We start from the raw sequence: 23,637 nt of genomic DNA, 5'->3' as shown, positions 1-23,637 counted from the left end.
AAAACAGCCTCTGGCACTCTCAAGCACAGTCAGAGTGTGCAAAGTATCTGCAGGTATTAAATAATCTGCAAAGAAGCTGCACCAGCTTTGGTGCTCAAGCAACCTTCTCCTTGTTTTATTAAATTGGCTGAAAAGCCTGTAGCTATAGAAAGGAAAACAACAGTTAAGCCCAAAAATGCTGCACTAAACCAAACAAAAGGAGAGAACTGAGTATTAACTTAATTCAGTTTGGTAAATTCCAGGGCTGAAGCAAAACACGAGAGACTTAAGGATTTAATATTAGTTTTCATTTTTTCCTGATCCTATTTATACCAGTATCACTGCTTATAATGCATAGATAACTTCCAACACGTGATCACAAGTAGAAATACTCAGAATGTGAATTTAGGAGAGGTAACTACATGTTTTGCCCGTAATTTTATTAGATAATTCAGGGATTTGAGTCGACCCTGCACTTTTTGAGATTTAAAAACTTGCTGCTCTTAAGAATAAGAAGAGGTATGGACCTGCTTTCTTACCCAGGCAAAGTTACTTCTAATTATATAATAATAATCATAATTACAGAGTTGGTCCCAACACTGAGACTGCAGGAGGGCATCAGTGGAGCTGTAATTTAGAGATTGAACAAGACTGTCCCTTTCCAGCCACAGGCAGTCAGGAAAAAATCCATGGTTCATGGCATCAGACAGAGAGTCTTTTAAGGATGTGCCATTCCGAAGCATTAGAGATGAAATCAAGAAAAATGTGCAGTGAAAGGAGCAGAAAGAATTATCACGTTTGCTGTGGTGTATTAGAAAAAGTGGTTATAGGTTATAGCTGGTTTTTTTTTTAAAAACCCACTCAGTAATTCCATCTACTGTTGACAGTATTTGTGTCTCGGTATTTCACAAGCCTGTTAAGGTCCCTTAAGAAAAAGCTTAATGGGTTTTGATAAATCTTGACTTTTCACTATTAGCATAATTATCTTCTATGCAAAATATAACCAGAGCATACAGAAGCAACTCTTCCTTCAGCGTGAGAGGGCAAAGATCCACTGTTCTTAAATCAAGATTTCTGAATTCCTAGAGAATAAAATTTAAGAACATGGTCCAAAAAATCACACGGTTAAAAAAAAATAAGGAGGGGGGACAAAGAACTGCATTTTTCTTTTATTTGAAATATCTAAGCCTAGGATTTCTCAGAACATTGCTTGAGATTTCTAAAGGAAATGGGAAAACCCAGAAATGAGTCTCAAATGGCTGTTCCCTGGCTAGTTTATACTGCTGCTTAGCTGCTACCAGCATTTAAAGATAGTTAATATTTATACTGATCAGGAAATGTTTCAGTAATTAATTGCAGTTGTTTTGTGCTCCTCCTCCCTAAAATTACAGAAGAGCTGTGCCTCCTCTGAGGGTAAAAACTCACACGAAATCACAGCAGAGAAGGAAAAAAAATTAAGAGAAGATGACTCAAATTGGTCATTGTATAAAAACAGATAAACATGGGACCACTTTATTTTAGAATTTTTGATTAGTGAAAATTGAGAATAAACTTCACTACAACTCATAAAACAAGCCAGCATCTCCTGCAGATCCTGAATTTCAGCTATTTCTACTAGATAGCATTCTCTTCATCCCATAATTAACTATCGAATGCCAAACAAGATCCAGGTTTCCAATTCAACACCCATCACAACTACAATTTTCAAATTTTGCTGTAAAACACCTGAGACACCTCCAGGTGAACAAACAAACAAAACAATCTTTCCAATGCAGCAACCCAGAACAAATCCACACACTGTGCCCTGGCATTTTAAAAGAGAAAATAACCCAGGAAAAAAGAAACCAAGCCACAGAGATGCAATCTAATGAAATGAAGATTTTATTTTTGTTCTCCTTCCAGCACAGCCCACAGCAGTTCTGGTTCCTACCACTTGACTGGGCTTTGCCCTCGTGATTGTTCTGTCTTCACATAAGTGTCATACAGTTCTCTGAGATGCCACAGCAGCTCCTCCAAGTTGTCTCCTGTCAGTGCAGACAACGGGATGACCCGCTCGGCTACCCGCTCCCTGAGGAGGGGCAGATTGATCCTGGACTCAGCAAGGTCAATCTTATTCCCGATGACAACACAGGGCCTCTCAGACAATCCTCTGTCATACTGTTGCAGTTCATATTTCAAGTCTTGCAGCTGAACCCATGGCTGAGGCACAGAGAGATCCACCACGAACAGGAGGAAGCGGCAGCGCTCGATGTGCTTCAGGAAGGTCACCCCGAGGCCCCGGTTTTGATGAGCACCTTTGATTAGGCCAGGAATGTCAGCAACTGCAATGGGAGAAATTCCACAGTCAATCCACCACATCCAATTAAAAAAACCCCAAATAACAAATCCCTTTTACTGGTCAGTGCAAATACATTTAGAGTTATGTCTCAGTGCATCAATATTAAAGCACGCCTCACCTTAAGTTTGCTGCTATTATCTTTTAAAACACTTAAATTTAGGTTGTTCCAGACAGCATACAGATTGCTAGTTAAGATATTAAGGGTGGTACCTACAAGTGAAACATGACATGGGCTTTCAGTATAGTTTTGCTTGAAGTTCTTTAGAATTCTACAGGAACTGCTAAACTTGCTTCTGCAGCATTTCAAAGCGTTGCCCAGGTGACACAAACTGCCATCAGGGTACACACAACACGCTCCAATTCTCACCTGCCACTTGCTCATAGTCTTGATAGTGGACAATGCCAACATGGGGGTTTAGGGTTGTGAAGGGGTAGGCAGCCACGGCTGGCTTTGCACGGGAGATGGCTCTCAAAAGTGAGGATTTGCCAGCATTGGGAAAGCCCACCTGGAATACAAACACTTACATTCCTGAATCTTTAAGGAAATATGCAAAATTTCACTAGACTAGACAGTTATTCTGCAGCTGTTGAACTACAGTAAGAACACTCTGCAGCAAAGCATAACTTTAACAGCTCTACCAGCTGGTGTTAAAGCATTTCCATACTCCATTATGAAAAAAGTTTAAGCCCTAAGTTGACTTGGCATTCATGTCTAAATACATTTTTCGTTTCAGAGGATGCTAAACTTGGATCTAACAAAATCAAATGTTTACTATCTGTAAAAAGAGAAAGACAGGGATGAAATATAAATTATGTGAACTTTATCAATTAAAGAAAACAAGAAAACAAACTAATTTAGAAGAATTCTCTATATTGTCTTGTTCATCTGCAGAATCAACAGACAAAGCTGCTGTACCTCATCACCAATCACTGACGAATCTTGCACACTGCTTTTCTATATATAGTGTGGATTTTAGCAGAAGCAGGACAACATCAAGTTGCAAGAGAGTGACAGCTCTGTGAATCATTGTGGACACCTTTCTACCACATAATAGCAAGAAAGCATCGAGCTGCATCTCTAAACAAGCAAGCCAGAGGCTAACGAAAATGTTATCACCCATTATTTCTTCAGTCAGTCAAGTGTCATCCTACAATGATAAGGAAGCTGAAGAACCACAGCAACTCACCAGTCCTGCATGAGCTGTTGTCTTGAGTTCCAGATGAAGGACCCTTTCCTGACCTGGCTCTCCCGGAGTAAATAATGTTGGAGACCGGTTTTCATTGGAAAGAAAAAAGCGATTCCCTTTCCCTCCAGCTCCTCCATAAGCTGCAACATACTCTTCACCATGCTGAGTGAGGTCAGCCACAACTTCCCCATCCTCCTTCACCAAAGTACCTACAGGGACCTTCAAGTGAAGAGAGATGCAAGCGTTACATGGAAGCTCAAAGCCTGCAGCAGAGCTGGTGGCAGCAGGTCCTTTACCAGACAATCTCAGATCTGCTGAAAGCCACTGCTCCATATTCTCAACCTGAAGGATCCAAAAACAGAATTGCATTTCATGAAGCTCACTTTCTGAACTCAAAGAGCACTGTCAGACATTTACCCTTCATTAAAGTGTTAGCAGAACCATAAATTGCCTTTAAAAAGCCTGAGAACAGTAGCAAGGTAAGAAACATTGCAGGTGTGCACCAAAACAGGCCAGTTGAAGAAAAGAAATCTGCTCCTACTTAAGAAGCTCTGTGTTCAGACTGCTCTAGATGTGATCCTTAGAAGTAAAGCAAATTGTTTTGACCAGATGCACCTTCCAAAAGAGTTTAATTTTTATGAACGACTTAAAGCAGGTTGATCTGCCCTGTGCCAACCAGCCCTGTCTCAGCAGACAGTACACAAGGCTCCCTGCAAACATGCACAGATTTGCTCACAATAAGGTTCTCCAGCTTGAAAATCAGGATGGTACCAAACTAACACTAGGCAGGCAACACTCATTTACTTACTTTAACATACACATATGCACCATTAGCTCCATAACAGTTTTTTCTTCCTCCTCTCTCTCCATGAAAACCCTGATAGAAGGGGAGCACTGAAGAAAGTGATTTTGTTTGCTGGTCAGCTGTAAAGCAAAACACACATATTTTGAACACAGTTTTGGTAAAACAGACACAGAAGAGCAACCTCTTGACTGTTCTTTCCTTTTCTGAATACTGCATGAATGCATATCTATTTACTGTCTCAATAATAACATAGCAGGGCAGACTAATGTTAATCTAAGTTGTGATGAAGTTTAACTGCCTTTGCTTATCTACTTAGGTTTATCAGTGATGCACTTAATATAGTGGTCATTTCAAAAGCAACCATTACAAAATACTCTGGAAAATTAATTTGCTAGATTAGCAAATTTTGCACCAGGATAGAGGCAGAAACAGCTTTATTCATTTTAAGAGGAAAATTTAATCAGATCCCAGCCTTACCATAACAGTCAGGCAACAGCCACTAATATATGTGCAAAATACCTTGACTTTTCAAAAGCTTTCTAAGGCTGTCAGTGTCATTTGTGCCCCCATTACCACAGCTCAGGACAAAGCTTAAAAAGCAAAGATACCTCACACAGAAGTAACCATTTTAACATTTTTGACATTTACCATTTCTTACCATCCACGCAGGGCTGGTTTTGCTGGGGTGGGGTGTTAAGCAGTAAGACAACAACACGAGACAAAACAGATTCAGTGAGTTTTACCTTTCAAAATGACGTGACCCCCATCACCTCCGTTTCCACCATCAGGACCTCCAAATATTTTCCTGGGCTCGCTGTAGAAGGAAAAACCCCCTGCCCCTCCTTGTCCTCCGACCACGCGCACTTTCCGGTGATCCACGAAATATCGTGTCTGTAACAAGGGTGGGGGTTGTACACTTTAAGTACAATTTATCAGAGTCATCTTCCAAGAAGTTTTAATAATAGGCAGGCCTGCTATTTTCAGTCATGACGAGTTCCATTCAATGATAAAAATGTATCAGAACTCTGCTGCCATTCACAGATCAATGAAATGCACTGTACTAAATGTAATAACAAAGAAAAACAGATCTCATTTTTCAAGTATTTTTAAGAACCCCCTTAAAAGCAGATGCCTGAGGCTGTGTTGATATAACTTCACGCAGCAGCTCAGGCACCAGAAAAATAAAATTCATGTTAAGGGAACTTATATCAGGAGAAGTATCCTTTTAATACAGTTATACAATGCTGACAGGTAGCTCAAGACAGCTACCACACTATAAATCAAAGTCACTTAAGTAATTGTGTTCCTACTCATGAAAAGAAAAAACAAATTCATAAGCTTTTTGCTTCTTAAAATTGAACTGAAATTTGCAAAAAGGGCACGGTGCTCATGTGGGAGGGATATTCTCACACCAATTCACTGCTTTCCATACCAGATGATGAAATTAAGGCAAACTACAATCTTCTGACAGTATAAAGTACTTGTAAACAGAATAAGCAGAGAAAATCTTAGTATATGCCATACCAACTCTTCAGGAGCTAATATATATATATATAGAGAGAGAGAGAGACAGATAGATAGATAGATAGATATACAGTGTAAAGAGAATTCCAAATCTTGGCTCTATTTCTGGTATTAATTTAATGTTTGACTTCTGGCAAACTAATTATGCTGCACTGTGTTTCAGCTTTTCTATCAGAAAAACAGGTTGAACGATATTTACCTATTTCTGAAAGTGGGCTGAAATTCCAGAGGGAAAATATTAGAGAAGTACATTTATACAGGCAGGTGGAATTGTTTACACAGAGAGAGGAAAAGAGAAACTCATGGTAACATTCAAATTCTGTCAGTTACTAAAGGGACTTCATGAGAATGGGCAATAAGGGTCACTTTAAATAAACAGACCAAATAGTATCTGAGGGAGAAAAAGTCTTATTAGTGTTTTGATACCAAAGAGAACCAGCTGAGAGAAAAGAAACCCTCAAAACCGAACTGTCGATAATTAAAGTTATACTAAGACCAGTGATGCCTTAAAAAGCCTCTTTTAGAAAAGTATTTGGCACCACCACATGGCAAGACGGGAAACTATGGCTTTGACTGGGAAGTGATTTATGGATCATTAAAAAATAAGAATTTCCACAGACGTGTAACTACAAAATTAAGATGAAGAGTAAATTCTAGGACCCTACAGTCTGACATAAAATGATACCTGTTTGGCAGCTGGCTACTATGCACGACTTAAAAAACAGTGAGAAACAAAACAATATTTTAGCTCTAAAGCTAATTTTTAAAATGTTTTATTATTTATTATTGAATGCTTTACACCTTTACCTAAAAAAGAATTTTTGCTTTCTCGACCCTCCCCAAAGAGGCATAAAGGGTGACTGCTGCTGTGACCCCTCTGAACACCGTGATGTCGCGGGGCAGCCCCATTTCCTCACTATTCCGAGAGTTTATTGTATTTTAGCCGGTATTTCCTCACAGCAGCAGCTCGGTGCGAGGAGGCGGGAGCTGCAGCTGAGGCGGGCGGGGGGTGCCCGCCCCGCAGCCCCCTCGGCACTCACCAGCTGCCGCTCCGTAATGGCTCTTTTCTGCCTCAGCCGCCTGTCCTTGGCGCACCTCGCGCAGGTCGTGGAGAAACTCGGCGGGCTGAGGAGGAGCAGGACGGGCTTCCACAGGGCACGGCCGCCCAGCGCGGCCCCGGCAGCGGCGCGGCCCAGCCCGGCCCCGAGCGCCGGCACCGCCATGGCCGCGGCAAGGCGGGCCCGCCCCGCGCCCCCAGCGCAGCCGCCGTGGGGCCGTGAGGGCCGGGTCCGCCCGCGGATCGCTGAATCGCGGCATGCTTTGGGTGGGAACGGGCTTTAAGGGTTATCCCGTTCCAAGCCGCTGCCTCTGGCAGGGACGCCTTCCACTAGACGGGGTTGGTCCGAGCTCCGTCCAGCCCGGATGGGGCATCCACAACTTCCCTGGGCGACCTGTGCCAGTGCCTCGTCACCATCACAGCAAAGAGCTTCCTCTTAGTATTTAAACCTGTCCTCTGCAGTGTGAAGCCGTTCCCCCTTGTGCTGTCACTCCACACCCTTGTAAATAGTTTCTATCTGTCTTGTCGGCTCCCTGTAGGTACCGGAAAGCCACAACTGGGTCACCTCTTTTCCAGGCTGAACAATCCTAATTCTCTCAGCCTTTCCTCATACCAGAGGTGCTCCACCTTGGTGGCCTCCTCTGGACTCCTTCCAGCAGGTCCATGTCCTTCCTGTGCTGAGGTCCCCAGAGCTCGAGGCAGCAGAGGGGCAGAAATCCCCCCATCCCTGCTGCCCACGCTGTGGGATCAGCCCAGCACATGGGGGTTTCTGAGCTGGATCACGTCCAGCCTCTCACCCACCGGCACCCCCAAGTTCTTCTCCTCAGGGCTGCTCTCCATCAGTTCATTCCACAGCCTGGATTGATACTGGGGATTGTCCCAGAGGGGTTCAGGGATCTCCTCCTCTGGCCACCTCGGCCTCACCAGTGCTAACAGTCGCTGTTCCCACAGTGATCCCCGAGTAATGCAGGTGCAGGTGTGGGTGGTGGCTCTTGGTGTCCCTGCCCCATGAGGAGGCCCCGAATCCCCCCACACCATCACTCAGTGTGACCCACTGACAAGCTTTTGTCATATGTAATTGCCCAGAGAAGCTATGGATGCCCCATCCCTGGAAGAGTTCAAGGCCAGGTTGGGTGGGGCTTTCAGAGAGTCACAGAATCATTAGGGTTGGAAGGGACCTCTGGAGATCACCCAGTCCAAACCCCCTGCCAAGGCAGGGTCACCTGGAACAGGTGACACAGGAACACGTCCAGGTGGGTTTGGAATGTCTCCAGAGAGGGAGACTCCATGCCCTCCCTGGGCAGCTGTTCCAAGGCTCTGCTACCCTCAATGGAAAGTTCTTCCTCATGTTGAGGTAAAATTTCCTGTGTTTTAGTTTATGGACATTGCTCCTTGTCCTGTCACTGGGCACCTTTGAAAAGAGTCTGGCACCATCCTCTGGACACTTCGAGCAACCTGGTCTAGTGGAAGGTGTCCCTGCCCATGGTGGAACGAGATGGGCTTTCAGGTCCCTGCCAACCCAAACCATTCTATGATTCTATAACCATCCATATCATAACCATAACACTTATATAAGCACTATCAGAGAAGTAGGGCAGAAGGCACAGCTCAAAATAATCTCCCTTTACCTGTTGTTTCCATTCTATGTGTCATAAGAAAAGTACCACCAACTTCATTTTCAGATAATATTTAACTTAAACAGTTTTCAAGCATTTCGTATTACAAAACAGAAAATGATACAATTCATGGAAGAAGTCAAAATGCTGGCATCACTTTGTTTCCACATTAATACATAAAAATGGACAACACATTAAATAAACATTTTGTTATTAACAATTAGAAATATTAACACTAAAAATCATGTATAAATTAGGAAATAAATGTACAAACTATTTCCAAAGTGCTCTTTCAAATACATTATATACACAACATTCACGAAGTTCTTAATGTAAGACATTTCAGATTGATGTAATGTTGCTGTTTCAGTTTAAGTGTTGTTTATATTCTCTCAAAAGCATTTCAGCACTTTCAAAAACCACATAAAAGGCATATTTCCAAGCTGGCAAAGAGCAATATTGCATTCTTCTGGCTACTTATAATATTAAATATTGTAAGGAAAACAATCTCACTTCCTTTCTGTTCATTGCTATTTGAGAGTACTTATTTGTATGAAAACACCAGCAGGAAAGATGAGAGAAATGAGGACTGACTAAAAAAATGTCTTCTATTTTACCAGTAATTGAAATTATTAACATAGGAAGGGCAGTGCTTGGACAACATTTAACAGTAAACTCTTCGGTTGTCCAGTTAAAGACTTTCCTATAAAGGAAAAAAAGTAATGAATTGAGAGATGTTCTGTTTTTCTTGTGGTCTTGGTTTTTAAAAATATAAAGTACTTGAACTTGAAATCCCATAAATATACCAGTTCAGACAAAGAACAAGGAGAAAATCCTACAGAGATTACTCTAGATTGCAAATTTGCAGTTAATCTCATATTAAAAAATGCTCGTGGGGTACAGTCACCCCAGCTTTTTGCCTCAGACAAATTTGGACACAGTATTTTGTTCAACACTTACATAAGCACTTTAAAAGTGCTTCTTTTTTTTTTTTTATCAACACTTTATAAGAACATATAAAACTGAATAGAAGCGACTTACATTGTTCATACTGATTTTTACATACCACTAGTTTTTATCTCTAAATTCTCCCTCTATAAATATTCCCTCACTGGTTGACCCCATTAATAGCTCCCCTCTCCATATGCATAATAGTGTTTCACAATTAAAGCTGAATTTAGTTGCTCATCTGCAATAAAGATGGATTTTTTTTTTCTTTTACTTCTGAATGATTTCTGTCAAGCTACAAGAGGAAAATAAAGGTGATGATGAACTGTAAGAACAACAGACCAACAAATCTGACAACATTTACGGTTACAATGCTTGCTGGGAGATCTGAGCAAGGGCAGCAGAACCAGAACTAAAGAAGGATGCCAGCCACCTGCTTGTGAAATTTGGCGTGAAAATGTATATCCAAGTTACAAAATTTGGAGTAGCATATTCAAGACGGGACTTTTGCCAGATGTTTTTCTCAGCTAAGCACGATATGAAGCAATATTGAGGTCGAGCAGGCGGACACTGAAGATCCCAGAGCTCCCTTCTATTTTTCTTTCCACGACAGAAATACCTCCGTTTACACGGACAGATAAAAGGTGCCTCTAATGATCAACATTTCCACAACCATAGTTTTAGGTCCTCTTTCTGTACCTTTTACAACAGAAATGTGGACTTATGAGGATTACTGAATTATAAGGTTTCGGTAGGTAGGTATTACAGAAGTTGCAGTTAATTTTATTTTTATCAGATAGCATAGAACTGTTTTTATAAAAGGAATGTATCCATCCACTTGTTCTTAAGAAGTTAAGAGCCATGGATTTTGGAGGCTGGCAGGTAATCATCAATGCATTCAGTTAGAAAAAGATCAATAACCTACCACAGTGAACTTCCCTGGACTGAGATGTGAGTGATGAGCTTTGTACTGAGCCAGACTGCAGAACAACCTGGCTGTTTTCCAGAACGGGGCACAACTGTGATCAAATGATCCTAAAGCTATTTAGAAACATCAAGAATGGGGCAAGGGGAGGGGGGTAAATGGAAAACTTCTGCGTTGTATCAACATACAGTACTATACACAGCACCAAATATCAAACCATTAAAGCATTGTCTTGTTACCAGTAGTGCACTGCTTCATATCCAGCATGAAATGAACACTGTTCACATACAGACGCTGCTTTGTGCTAAGGGGTAACCAACATATTACAATTAATCAAAACTGCCTGTACATCCAGTTCGAAAGATGGAGAAGATACCACTGAAATAAATCTGACACAGCATCGTATTCCTTTATTGCTGGTAATTTCCATATTGTCCCTGTAAAAAAAGAGAAATAGAAATGTTGAAGGATTATATATTGGAGGCTTACAGTGAGTTAGGCAATTTCTTTTGGTCTGTGAATTTTACAAGACCCACTGAAGTATCACCAATACGCCTGCACCAAATTATCAGATAGATTTATGTGCAGAGCTAACAGCTAAATCTGCTTTTTCAGAGCAGATTTAGACAATTTACCTGCTCATAGCCATAAGGCCTCTGTTGCTGAGCGGATGGGCCTGTCTGGGAAGCTCTGTAACTTCCATATTGCTGCCCCTGTCCCTGTTGGTAGCTGGAATACTGTGAAGAGGCTCCTTGTGCAGGACCTGAGAAGACAGTAAACTCCATTACTAAGGCCTGATTTGCTGGGGGGATTCTTACGGTTAATTACCCCTCAGTGTTAAACATGATGCCAATAAAGTAAGCTCTGTGAGTACGAACTGTGAGTAAATTCTGCCTAGACCTCCCCTCTAGCTTTACACCAGGAGGTGTTAATACTACTAATAATGTAGTTGCAGGACTGTAAACTTCAGGTTTTACACTTTGCTCCGAAAAAGTGATATACTTCTAAGTGATTTACCTCTCTGAAACCTGTGTTGGCACAGCTCAGTTATTAATTCTATGTAGCTACCTGGCCTTTATTTTGGTAACAATTGCATGTTTAAGTTCCTATCTAATCTGGCTGTGCCTCGAGCGAGGGAGGAGGGATTATCTGGACTGCTGATGTTCTTCATGTCAGTTCTGAAGGACTAGGTGTGTAGGAGGCCTGGGAACCCAGGCAGTGACATCCTGATAATGTTTAACACAAAGTCCCCATGAAGTAAATGTCTATTTTCTAACTTTCTTTCAAAAGAGAGAGGGATTCAGGATGCTAATATAACAGTATGGAATGCAGTGCTACACTAATGTATGTTACTGCCTTGAATCCCTTTACTGTCTTTTTGGCTAATTTTGGCACATGGATGACCAAGGTTAATCAAGGAAATAGTTTACAGCCTATTTTAGTTTAGGAATGAGGCATCAGGATGAAGCACTGCAAACCCTTGACCAGCCAAGGACAGTTTTCTTACCATATCCTTGCTGTTGTCCTGGGTAACTCTGTTGATTTGGGTATTGCTGCTGGGAATATGTTTGCTGTTGTGCAGCTCCCTGTTGGTATCCTGCCTGCTGCTGGCTGTACTGAGAATTTCCTAAGGAGGGGACAATTGAAATAATTTGGTTAGAGATGAGGCAGGTATTTCACTGTACACACGAATCATAAGGAAAACAAAGGCAGAAGGAGCCTTGGCCTGCAATTCGTACTCTGGAACTTTCTTTTCAGAAACAGATGATTGCATTTTGCCAAGCAGGATGTTTATTTCTTTGGTAATTTTTATTTCTTTTGAATAGGAGAGTTATTTTTTTATACACATCACTAAACAAACAAATAAGGAGCCTGTTCCCCAAAGGATTTTTTTTCACCCCAGAAGTGTTTCAGAAGAAAAACAAAGTCACAAAGATAAGGGTGCCTGGGTAAATAGCCAGTTTCTCAAGAAGCCCTCCCACTGTATTTTCTTCTAGATAATGATGTTTATTCATATATCCCAGAAAGACCACTTATCTAGTTGTCACTGGCATCTCCTTGAAATGCCTATGATGGAAATTCCATTTGCTGTATCCTGAAACAATAAAATGAATAGAGGCTCTATAGACAACACTGCTTCTCCTAAATGCCACCTTGCTGTATCATAATTAATATCTCCAGTTAATTTAGAGTTCAGATATCTTAATAGCATACTGAATTGACTGAGGTACTACTGTTAAGATTTTGCTATATTTTCCTACCTCCTTCATAATAGTGTTGTGTGGAGTCATCAAACGACCGGTCGTAGCTCTGCTCAGTGTAGGATGACTGCTGATAGGCATAATCACTGTGTCCTGCAAGGAGTCACAAAGATTTATCACATACATTGTTGATATTACTATACACATGTTGTTGAATGATACACTGTGAAGCTGCTTACGCACCAAGAGGAGGCTGAGAGGAAATACAGACCCCTTATGTGGGAGGTCAAACGCATGGCAAGGAAAGTCACACCTATGGATAAATCTACTGGATTTATTAATCCAAACTGGGCTTTGGGCTCTATTTGCAGCAGTTTGGATAGCAGGGTGCACTGATGAGTATGTTTTATACCAGGCTGCCATGCCCTGGGACTAGAATTTTCTAGCATTTAAACTGGAAATGAATCATGATAGGTTTGCCATGTCCTTGGATGTGGCAGTCACGGTGCTCTGCACTTTATCAGTGTCACAGTGACTCCAGCTCAGAGGAATTACCATCTGGGTAGTACTGCTGATTCATAGGTTCTGATGAGCCTTGGCCATGGCTGTACTGTTCACTGTAATATTCTTCCTGACCCATGTACTGCTGCGAGGAACCTGCAAGGCACAGACAAGACAGAACAACCTGAGCCTACGGACTCCTAAGGGATGGGTTTCTCTTATCTATGTTTTTTGAAGAAAACAGAGTTTATGTCCAGATAAGTAAACAAGCTATGTATATTGAGAAGAGCTATAACAATGTTTTGCTCACTGGAAAAAGGAAATAAATTTGTATTCTCAGAAAAAGCTGGTTGAAATTGAAATCTCACAGCAGTCAGCAAAACATCCTAGAACCACTCACTTCTGCGGCAACACTGAAAGCAATGGCTGCGTTTCATCTACTAATCTGAGTTATGAGAAAGCACAGGAATGAATTTCCATGCTCAAGAAAACAGTCAGAATTAAATATATTTTAATTAATACATTGATTTGTTTATTTGCAAAATTCAGCTTATGTTAGAATCAGTCTAGCAGCTTTATTACCTCTTAGAACTTTTTCCAGAGAGGTCTTAGAGCATGATAGTTACCCTCTGGTGTTTTCCTTTCCTTGGCCTAATTTTTCATTCTAATTGCTGGCAAACTATATCTTCTTTGCAGAAATGTGTTCCTTGTTAACTGTGCCATGTTACGGCTGATCCAACACCATGTGAAAGAATTGCAAAGATTCCCAGTGCCTTCAGTGAGCTGTTTATCAAATTGTTCATCTTTTCTTTAGAGATACATGATCCCTTTTAGACAGAATTATTTTTCTAAACACCTGAAATAATTAAATAGATAAATCTTGAAAATAGATTCAGGTTCATCTCATTGTCATGACACTTCCACCATTCGGGATTTCCTGTGCTCCTGGATGGGATTCCCTGTTCGTAAGCCTGACTAGGAAATTCTGTTGACTCACGTGTCCCACAGGATGGACTGGATATCATCAATCTAACAACAGTTACATCAATGATCTAACAGCAGATTTTACCTTGCTGTGATGCTCTGTAAGGGCCCATGGGTCGCTGCCCCATCATGCTGTTGCCTTGGTTGCTCTGGCTCATCATGGCAATGGAGGACTGTCCCTGGTAGTGCTGGCTCCCTCCTTGTGCCGAGTTGTAATGTGATGTTGCTGCTTGCTGGTGCATCATGGAGACTGCAATGTACATGGAAAATACTGTTTTCTAAAAGGATGTGGCAGTTCTCTCCCTAGTCTCTTTGGAAGCAAGTTAAAACCTCCAACTAATGTGCATCCTGATAATTCTGTGAATTTTCCACAGGGGGAGATGTTTTCCTACTCCATTTATTTAACTCTGCTTATTACACGGTCACTTCTTGCCATTTGCTTCAGTCAGATATCTAACACTACATACAGCCTTGATTATTATTAGTTAGTTTATTTAAAAGAATGTAAACCTTATTACAGTAGGGTTAAAGAAACAAGAACTGATGCTTGTTGCTCTCTACCTCCTGACCATTTCGTTGCTGTATTGCTTTTCTAATAAACTCTTTCTTCTGCTCCCATCTTCTTGTCTACTTGATGATTATACAGTCTGAATAAATTGATATTCTAGGATTTATTCGATCCCTAAATTTACTGTCAGAAACAATTCTAAAGCATGAGACATCTCATTCAATACTCAGGAGCAAGCTTTTTTTAAATTTTAGATTAATTTTAATTTAGATTAAGAGATTAATTGAGTTGTCTGCTAGGTTCTCTATGCCCTGCAAGCAGTGTGAAGTATCAGTAAAATAACAAAATGGGGTGGTAATGTACAAACAGTAAATGTGTTATACTCATTGGGAGGCTCTGTCAGCTTGGATAAAGGGGCTTCTCAGATCCCTCAGATCTCTGGATTTGCTCCCAGGGGTATCAGATAGTGCTGCTGCACCTCTGTCAAACCCTCTTTTCCCCAGCTCATCACTAACCATGGTAAGCTGGCGTAGGTTAAAGCAAGTCTGAAACTGTTCTGACTTATACTGGCGCCTGACACCTTGAAATTCAGAGATGTCTTAAAGCTGGCTTTTCCTCTGGTATGTTTGTCACTGTCTACAGAAAATATTTACAGAACAAATTCATGTGGTGGTGGTAAACCTCTGAGGTCACTGAGAAGTCAAGCTGGCCCAGAAGGAGGAAGAGGGAGGTTACCTGGGTTAGACTGCATGTTGATGTTTGTTCGAGAGACATAATTGCCTATTGACCCCTGGCCTTGCATTGGCACGTTCTGAGATGCAGGCACTGTATGGCTGTAACCAGGGCCAGTCCCATGACTGCTGACAGTCATACTCAGAGAGGTTGTGGGCATAGTGTTCTGGCCTGACTGCTGCATAGACACGTGGTTGGGACCTGGAAAAATCAGAGAGAGCAACAAGAAAATCTGTGCTATTATTGGCAGTGTACAGTGAGCGTTAAAGCCCTCGCAGCCTTTCTGAAATACCTTATGACAAGACAAAAAAACCTCCCAATCTTCATTATTAAAATGCCCTGTTATCTACAGAGGAATTAGAACTGCCTACTGCACAGCTGGAGTGATCCTCCTCTTCCTGGCAGCCAAATCCAGGCTGTACAGGAAGAACAAAACCAGCAGCAATGCCCTACAACCAGTTCCTCAGAGGCAGCAGAATTAACCAATGCCAGTAATTTCAGGTACTTCCTGAAACTAGGTACTTCACTGGAAACATCCATGTGTTGACATGTGTGTAGGGAATTATCCAGCTACTCTCCTACTGAGGTGATTCCTGTCAAGTCCTGACTGAGACCAATAAAGAATAAAATGTAGTATATTCCACGGCTTCTTTCCTTTTCTTCCCTCCCTTACAACTCTGCACCTGTTCACTACACACTTCCATCTCCATTCCCATTAGATGAGAAGCTTTCACAAGTCCCAGAGCCCACATATTTGAGTTGTTTCTACATATTTACTCCTAATTTCCAAAAAAACCACTATCAAGCAAGGGTGTGAGTGTCCTACTCTCACAGCAGGCACATACCATCACTGCTGCTGTTACTCAGGCTACTCAAAGAGGCACTTTACTGCCTTCTCAGTCACACCTTCGATTTGAAGTGTAGCTACATCCTCAGTCAGCTTTCCAGTGCACTGATACTGCTCATGATAAAATACCTTGCACTGCCCAGGTGACTGGGCAGAGAGGAAACTACCCTGAAACCCCACAGCTCAGGCTGGGCTTAGTACCAGGCTGGAGCAACCTGAGGGAACTGCCCTGTCTGGTCTGTCCTGTGGATAATTCCAGTCTTCAGGACTGCCAGTCTGGTTCTTTCAATCAGCACTAAATTATAACAAAGACCTGGAGTGTGGGGGGCAAATCAGAGAACCCAGAAACAGCAACACTGAGAACATTAATTCTTAGTAACACAAAACAATGTTCTGACTGACTTACTATATTACTTATACTAGGTATTAAATCTTTCAAAAAGAAGGTCCTAGAAAATCTAGTAAGTTCACTTTTTAAGTTGTAGCTGTTTAAAGAAGGTACCTCATCCATTAGTTTAAAAGGTACAATCATCTTGATCACAAATGGATTTTTAAAAACTCAGAAGTAATTTCATAGCTTGCATCTGCTCTTGAGTCCCCCTGCCAAGGTCTGTGATTTTACAATCAGGTATTTCTATTTATAGAAACTGGTTTTGCTCTGTTAGTCTGGGAAAGACCCACAGCAATAAGAACTGACTAGGTAGCTATGAACTATGAAATAAACAGATAATTCATAATATAAAATGTACAGATTAAAAAAAAAATCTTTTTCAATTATTGTAGTTGTGTGAACAAAAACAGACAAATTACATTATCTTATTAATACAAAATGTGCAAACTCTTGGGCTATGTAGTACAATCTCTGCAGACTTCTGTAGAGGACAAAGGCTAGTGCAACACCAAATGATTTGTAAGAAGGCACATATCCTGGAAGGTATGCAATTTAAAGGTTTGGTTATGTGGTTAGTCATGCAATTAATTCCATTTTTACCCTCGCCAACCCCACCACTTTCATGAGAAAAATGCCACGATATATGATTTTTCTTACTAAGAACCTGGATGCCTCTTGGTGATTTTCATTATGCGTTTTTTAAAAAATGTTTTTAATTTCCTCTGCAGAAATACAAAGCACACTGGAGTCCTTGCAGAAGCCAACACCATTACTGCCCGTAGCCATTTTGTGGTGATTTCAGCATGTGCCTGAAATCCCCATATGCCTGAAAGGTGAGTTAGGAGAGGTCTTTTCCAGCTCTCTAAGTATATTCTGCATTAATGATTTTGTTGCCAAGCAACAGCAAAGCAGCACAAAGGGGACCAAAGCTCACCATTGCTAATCTGACTCTGCATGAGGGAGGAAGGAGGAAGGCCCGTCCCAATGGCATCACTGAGATTGCTCTGGGAATGGAGAGATTGGTTGGATGCACTCTGACTCATCCCTCCGGGGCCCAAGTTTATATTTTGCGTCGGTGGCTGCAAACAACAAGGAGGAGAAGCAAATTCTTAGGTTAGGTTTTTAATTAGAAAAAGAATAGCCCCCAAATTAGTCTGACTGTGACTAAGAACTGCCTCAGCTAAATATGTGTTTCCTTCACGTTTTGTGTAAACCTTTCTTCATGTGACTCCTCCGTGTGAGCGACATTGAGCACGACACAGAGCAGCCGACAGGCAGCACAGGGAACGTCTTAAAATTCTGCTTGTCACAGATTCTGGCTTCTGTGCCCGTCCTTCCCTACTTACACGGATTTCAGAACACAAGCACTGCAGGGAATGCATTAGCAAAGACAACACAGAAGTGTGTTGACAGATTGACCTTTGCCAAGCTATGCTGTAGTTTGTGTTACGTGTGATACCTCCCAAATCAATTCACTGAGCAAGAATAACACAATGTTTAAAGACAAAGCCAATACCCAAGTGCTGAATTAGATTTTTGACATAAAATACTGGCACTTTTTCCCCCAAATAAGAACAGATAAAGAATAATGAATCTGGAACAAACGGAGCTGTTCAGATCTGTACCACTGCACCATTTACAGTATAGAGAGTGTTGTACTCTCTATATTATATTGTATAGAATACTCTTACCCTTGGAGACAGAGATTAACACAAATGTACCAAAGAACGTATTTTAAACACAGTAAAAGTAACTTTTGATTTGCTTGGTGGCCTGCTTGGCCACTTCAAGGCTTTTAGCTGCAAAAATACCAAAATATGGTTCATTGACAGTGATCAGTGACAGAATCAAAGAACATTTCCCTCTGGCATAGTTAATTGAAGGTAGACTGGTACTTACAGCAGGAAGCAAGGACTGCATATTCTGGTTAGAGTCTGCTATTGTTGCCAAGTAAACAAGGTTTCTGTGCAAGATTTGTTGGTATCTACAGAACAAGGAGTAAAGCTTATTTGGAAAGGGTTAACAATACAGAAAATTCCAAACCTGTCTCATTTTTTTTTTTCCTATTTACAAATGGTTGGTTAAATTACATTAGCCCATTTTTGATCTGTCCTAAATAAATAGCAGCAGTAATGACCTCTATCTGTGCTGTCATGTTTTCCATCAAGGATCAGTGTGTTCAACACCTCTTTTACAAAAGGATAAACCTGGGGGAAGGGAGAGGTAAAATACATTCTCCTTTGAAAGCACTTTGAACAGTGGAGCTGGAGCTCAGCCTCTGAGGACTGACACCCAGTCAGCTGCTCCAACAATCAGCCACTTTCCCTCCTCTATCTAACAAGGATCCTCGTAGTAATGAAATTCCAGAACTCTAAAAACCAAAACCTGTTTTCCCTGCCAGCAAGCTGAGAAGAACAAGATTTTTTTCAAGAGTGCTCTGACTGGAGTGTTTGCTCAAGTAAGCAGCACCAGAGCCATTTGTGCTCCTTCACAGTTCTCCATGAACTGGAAAAGCTCGTAATAAAGAACAGGAAGGCTTCCAAAGCAAACTGACAGCTGTGCCACTGAGCAAAGGGAAGAGGCAGACTTCTGGAAACAGGGACCGTGCCAAGAAGGCAAAAGAAAAGGGGGTTTTAGCATTTTCTTTTGACAAGGGGAAAATATCTGGGAAAGTGACAAAGTAGAGCAAGTGGTCCAGTAACCATATTTGTTTATAATTCTTTTAATAAATGGCCTGTTGAAATATTGTAAATACTAAATACTCAAATACTTCAGAAATAAAACTTCCAAGAACAATATACATTTCTTAATACAAGTGAATCTAAAAGAATATCCCAACTATTCTCTCAGTGATCAGTCACCAGAACTGTTCACAGTACTCTTCTTGAAAAGAAGTACCAAAACTTTCCAACAAACTCCCAAACCCATAATACTCACTGAGTACATTCTGCAGTTTTTCCCTTGCTCTGATAATCCATAATACACTGTATTAGGTGGTGATTTTCATCTAGCATCTGCATAAAAGAAATATGATCAAAACATGTTACTACAAGAATCGTATGGAAGTCCTGTGTTTTTGTTATCCTCCACCTTCCCTGGCACTGGATGGTGTTTTGTGCAGTTTTGTTGCCTTGGGATATTACAAAGTACTTACACGTGACTTTATTGAGCCACAGGATTCTGCTTTCAAATCATTCACTTATGAACAGTTACCTTTAAAGCAGTTAACTGAAATACCCAGCACAGAAGAATGAATGGACTTACCTTTTTTTCCCTTCAATGGCAGATAAATTTTGATGCTGAAGAAGGAAAACGCTTTCACTATGAAACACCTCTGCCTCATTCTAAAATATCACCAAAACCTTTCCAAAATGTCAGATTTTACTGATATGGCTACTTTTAAATAAGAAACAAACTTTCAAATAATTAAACCTACTAGTTTTCCCGCCCGGGACAAGTGTGTGCCAACTGCTGAACTCGGTGAAGTATAAAATTTACATTACTGGAGCTACTGAAACCATGTTTAAGAGAATTACATCCCAACATGTCCTTTGGGGTAGTTCAGTCCCAATAGAGGGAGGACTTAAAATGAAAACACAGAGTAATTATAGATCATATATATATATATATCTCAATCACAACATATACATTGTGGTCCTGCCCATGGCAGGGGTTGGAACGAGACAATCTTTAAGGTCCCTTCCAACCCAAACCTTTCTGTGATCAGTTAATTTATGATCACTGACCTTTATTTAATGAACTCATACCACAATTAAAAGCTTAAAATATCCTTTGATTTGGTTTAAAATTTCAAATACAATAGTTTCTCTCTCTCCCCCAGATTTCTTGTGATTGTGACAAACTTTCTGCAGGTGAAGGAATAAAATAATAACACCAGCATTTAAAAATTTAGATTTGCCTCTACATGACACTGTTTGCAGGTACCACTGCTACCAAGTGCTTGCAAGACTGGGCCTTTGAACCACTGTGTCATCAGGACAGAACTCTAGAGGAAAGAACCATTACACAGAAGACACTGAAGTTCACTACCCTGTAAATGTTAATTAAATGTTAATTGATGAACTATTTTAGAGCACCACCATCACTGCTCTATTGCCAAAAGCTCTGACTTCCTCTATTTTAGGAATAGTTGATACTGGAATAAGAACAGCTTTGAAAGACTATTAAAATTGAGTTAATAAATAAAAACAAGCTGCTTATATAATAAGAATGCAAATAAGAATATTCTTCTTCATTGAGATTGGTATGTGTTCTAAAAAGCTCACTTTAATGAGGATCTTTGGAGTTCCTGCTCAAAAAATGCAGGAGCATCTGCCCCTCTCTCTGCCCCATTTCTATCCTTGACTGTAAATCCCATCCAGTTCCTGTGCCTGGAAGTCTCTTCCTCAGCATTGCCACTTGTCAAAGAGAAAATCACTGCCAACAGCCCAGCACTGATAAACAGCCCTGAAGTAACCTGCCATCAAATGTACCTGGGATGGGAAAGGGTTTTACTCATTATTTGTAAAGACAGAACTTCCATAAAGTTTCTGAATATGCAAAAGGAAAAGGGCTTGAAAATCAAACTGAAGATACTTTATCTGCCCTCTGTCTGTGAGAGGTCATGGGTTTAAGTACAAACTATCTGAATTATGAAATAACTCCAACTGATCTAGAGGTTAGAGAAAAACTTCTTCACTGAGCCTGAAATATTTCATTATTTAAAATGAATCGGTTCAAAATACCACGTGAGCTCCACAAAATGGGATGTTTCCAAACAGTTTCCTGAGATGCAAGTCATCCCTTCAGCCTCTCTCGTGGCAGTCTGTTCTGCCTGAATCTCTGCTCTGTCACAGGCTTCCTCTGAGGGTTTTTTTTCCCCTTGGAGCCGTGAATTGGCACCAGCTCATGGCTTGGCTGCACAGCCCCTGGTGATGGGTTAATTGCTGTGTTTGCAGTGGCACTTCTCCACTGGTCAGCCCTCAGGAAGGGACCACACAGAACTCACACGTGGCTGCCACCACAACACACCTGGGCGGTGGGAACGGCCAAAATCAGGACAGAAACACAAATGACAAATAGCAGCCGCAGTAAAAACATGCACGTTTCTTTATTGACATTTCCAGCCTCGTCGTTCCTGACCGTCACCTTCTGCAGGAAGAGGGGGGTCAGCATGTGTGCAATAGGAAACAATAACTTCCCAACTCGGCACCCTCTGCTTCGGCCTCCACATGAGACCCATGCGGGGATCCCCCCTCCAGAGAAAACCTTCCAAAACCTTTGTTTGTCATCAAACATCAATAAGCACATCACAAATAATAATAATAATAGTATATGAAAAATACCAGTGGCTGGTGCTCCCTCTATCTTCTGAGAGATTAAAATTCTGCATCCAGATACAAAAGAAAGCCCTTGTAAATTCAGGATTTTATTTCTTTTTTATTTTTTTTAGGTTGGATTCTTTTTGGGGCCAGAAGCTGACACACCATCATAAATTAACCGCATATTTGCAGATTTTATTGCCGTTTCCCAATGTCTGCTTGGCAGCGTTTCCCCTTGGCGAGCAGCGGGGATAACGTGCCATCCCGATTTTATTCCCTGCGTCCTTCCCTCGCTCTCTTTTGCAGCGATCTCAACACCTTTGCTTTGTTCCACCTCCTCCTCCTCCTCCTCCTCCTTCCCCCACCTCTCTCTCCAGCTGTCCATCTCTGCAGCCCTCGCAAATTCACGAGTTTTTCCTGATCGCCCTAGAAATCAGCCTCCAGCTGCAGGAGCGTGGACGGAATAAACGTCTAAAATTGTCTGTATAAAAGCATGCTCTTTTACCTTCTGGATAGTTTGCTGGGTGACCTCCCCTTTGCCTCTTGGGCGAGCAGAAGCAAAGGCAACCGACATGGTGGGGGTGTTTTATGTGCCTATAATATATCGGTCCCAGGCTCTAATAATATTGTTATTATCTGGCTGCTATTGCCGTGCGAGGATTCTCCGCAGTGCACGGCCAGGGGGGCGGCCGCACATGGTACGATCTGCGCCCCGCCACCACCCGCGGGCACCGCACCCCCCGCGGGCGGGCACGGCCCGCGCCTCGCCCCCCAAAAAACCCCCGGAGCCTCGTGGCGGGAGGGAGCGGCGGCGATTTGGGGAAGGGACGGGAGCGGCCCCGCCGCCGCCTCCCCGCCGGCCGCACATGGTGCGTCCCGGCCGCCGGGCTCCCTCAGCCTCGGCCGCGCCGCCCGCTGCGCCAACTGCGTACGCCAACTGCGTACGGCGGGCGCGCCAGCGCGGGCAGAGCCGCGGAGGGCGCCTACGCAAAGTGCGTACCGGCCCCGCTGAGGGGAGACCGGTCCGTGGGGCCGCGTCCGGCGCCGGGATCCGGCACGGCAGGGACAGGGAGCGGCTGGAGCGAGTCCAGAGGAGGCACCGAGGTGATCAGAGGGACTGGAGCAGCTCTGCTGTGAGGAAAGGATGAGAGAGTTGGGATTGTTCAGCCTGGAGAGGAGAAGGCTCTGGGGTGACCTAATTGGGGCCTGATGGTGCCTGAAAGGAGCCTGCAGGAAAGATGAGGCAACAGAATTTACAAGAACGTGGAGTGACAGGACAAGGGGAAATGGGTTAAAATTGAAAGACAAAAAGTTCAGATGAGGTGTTAGGAAAAAACCCTTCTCTATGAGGGTGGTGAGGCCCTGGCACAGGTTGCCAGAGAAGCTGTGGCTGCCCCATCCCTGGAAGTGTCTAAGGCCAGGCTGGACAAGGTTTGGAGAAACTTGCACTGGTGGAAGGTGTCCCTGCCGTGGCTGGAACGAGATGAGCTTGAAGGTCGCTTCCAACCCATGGCGTTCTATCATTCCGTGAATCCATGAAAACCCCGCATAGCCCCGGTTACACCTACGGATTCCTCAAATCACTTAACACCGTCTCTTACTTTCCGGTGTACCTTCCGCGGGAAGAAAACGCATCTCACATTATTTTAGCGCTGTAAGTCACTCGGAACGGCGTGCTCTCCGAGGCGCTTCCCAACCCGAGCCATTCCAGGGGCCCCTGCGCCGGGAGCGTACGCAGAGTGCGTACGCCAAGAGCGTAGCGGGGGCGGGGGC

The 23,637-nt window shown here is 42.4% G+C and overlaps 2 protein-coding genes across 5 annotated transcripts; both read right to left on the bottom strand.

Moving 5' to 3' along the window:
* Positions 1-1,837: 1,837 nt before the first annotated feature.
* MTG2 (mitochondrial ribosome associated GTPase 2) lies at positions 1,838-7,056 on the bottom strand. The gene is made up of 6 exons (XM_017815200.1): positions 6,874-7,056; positions 5,053-5,200; positions 4,313-4,428; positions 3,505-3,723; positions 2,685-2,823; positions 1,838-2,300 (listed from the first exon to the last, which is right to left on the bottom strand). The coding sequence occupies exons 1-6, from the start codon at positions 7,054-7,056 to the stop codon at positions 1,906-1,908; spliced, it is 1,200 nt and encodes a 399-aa protein (XP_017670689.1). The 3' UTR covers positions 1,838-1,905.
* A 1,507-nt stretch (positions 7,057-8,563) lies between these two features.
* On the bottom strand, positions 8,564-23,611 carry SS18L1 (SS18L1, nBAF chromatin remodeling complex subunit). Of its 4 annotated transcripts, none has more exons than XM_017815266.1 (11): positions 23,505-23,611; positions 19,481-19,557; positions 18,443-18,527; positions 17,478-17,622; positions 15,309-15,506; positions 14,151-14,315; positions 13,136-13,237; positions 12,641-12,733; positions 11,887-12,006; positions 11,015-11,142; positions 8,564-10,816 (listed from the first exon to the last, which is right to left on the bottom strand). In XM_017815266.1, exons 2-11 carry the CDS (start codon positions 19,555-19,557, stop codon positions 10,790-10,792), a joined length of 1,140 nt encoding a protein of 379 aa, XP_017670755.1. In that variant the 5' UTR covers positions 23,505-23,611; the 3' UTR covers positions 8,564-10,789. The 4 variants fall into 4 exon arrangements, with proteins under 4 accessions (XP_017670755.1, XP_017670753.1, XP_017670754.1 ...); XM_017815264.1 differs by having other exon boundaries at positions 23,466-23,594; XM_017815265.1 differs by having other exon boundaries at positions 23,478-23,590.
* Between the last annotated feature and the right edge of the window lie 26 nt (positions 23,612-23,637).

The sequence above is a fragment of the Lepidothrix coronata genome, unplaced genomic scaffold (genome assembly GCF_001604755.1).
Source record: "Lepidothrix coronata isolate B3197 unplaced genomic scaffold, Lepidothrix_coronata-1.0 Scaffold49, whole genome shotgun sequence".
Lineage (NCBI taxonomy): Eukaryota > Metazoa > Chordata > Aves > Passeriformes > Pipridae > Lepidothrix > Lepidothrix coronata.
Note: the sequence above shows the minus strand (reverse complement) of the source record. Positions and strands in the feature narration are given on the sequence as shown.

Coding starts and splice junctions, on each gene's coding strand:
- MTG2 (XM_017815200.1), bottom strand. CDS start 7,056: ATGGCGGTGCCGGCGCTCGGGGCCGGGCTGGGCCGCGCCGCTGCCGGG. Junction 5,201..6,873: donor CCATTACGGAGCGGCAGCTG/GTGAGTGCCGAG, acceptor CCCTTGTTACAG/ACACGATATTTCGTGGATCA. Junction 4,429..5,052: donor GGGTCACGTCATTTTGAAAG/GTAAAACTCACT, acceptor TTTGCTTTACAG/CTGACCAGCAAACAAAATCA.
- SS18L1 (XM_017815263.1), bottom strand. CDS start 22,438: ATGTCGGTTGCCTTTGCTTCTGCTCGCCCAAGAGGCAAAGGGGAGGTC. Junction 12,734..13,135: donor TCAGCAGTACTACCCAGATG/GTAATTCCTCTG, acceptor GACTCCTTGCAG/GACACAGTGATTATGCCTAT. Junction 11,143..11,886: donor AGGACAACAGCAAGGATATG/GTAAGAAAACTG, acceptor CTGTCTTCTCAG/GTCCTGCACAAGGAGCCTCT.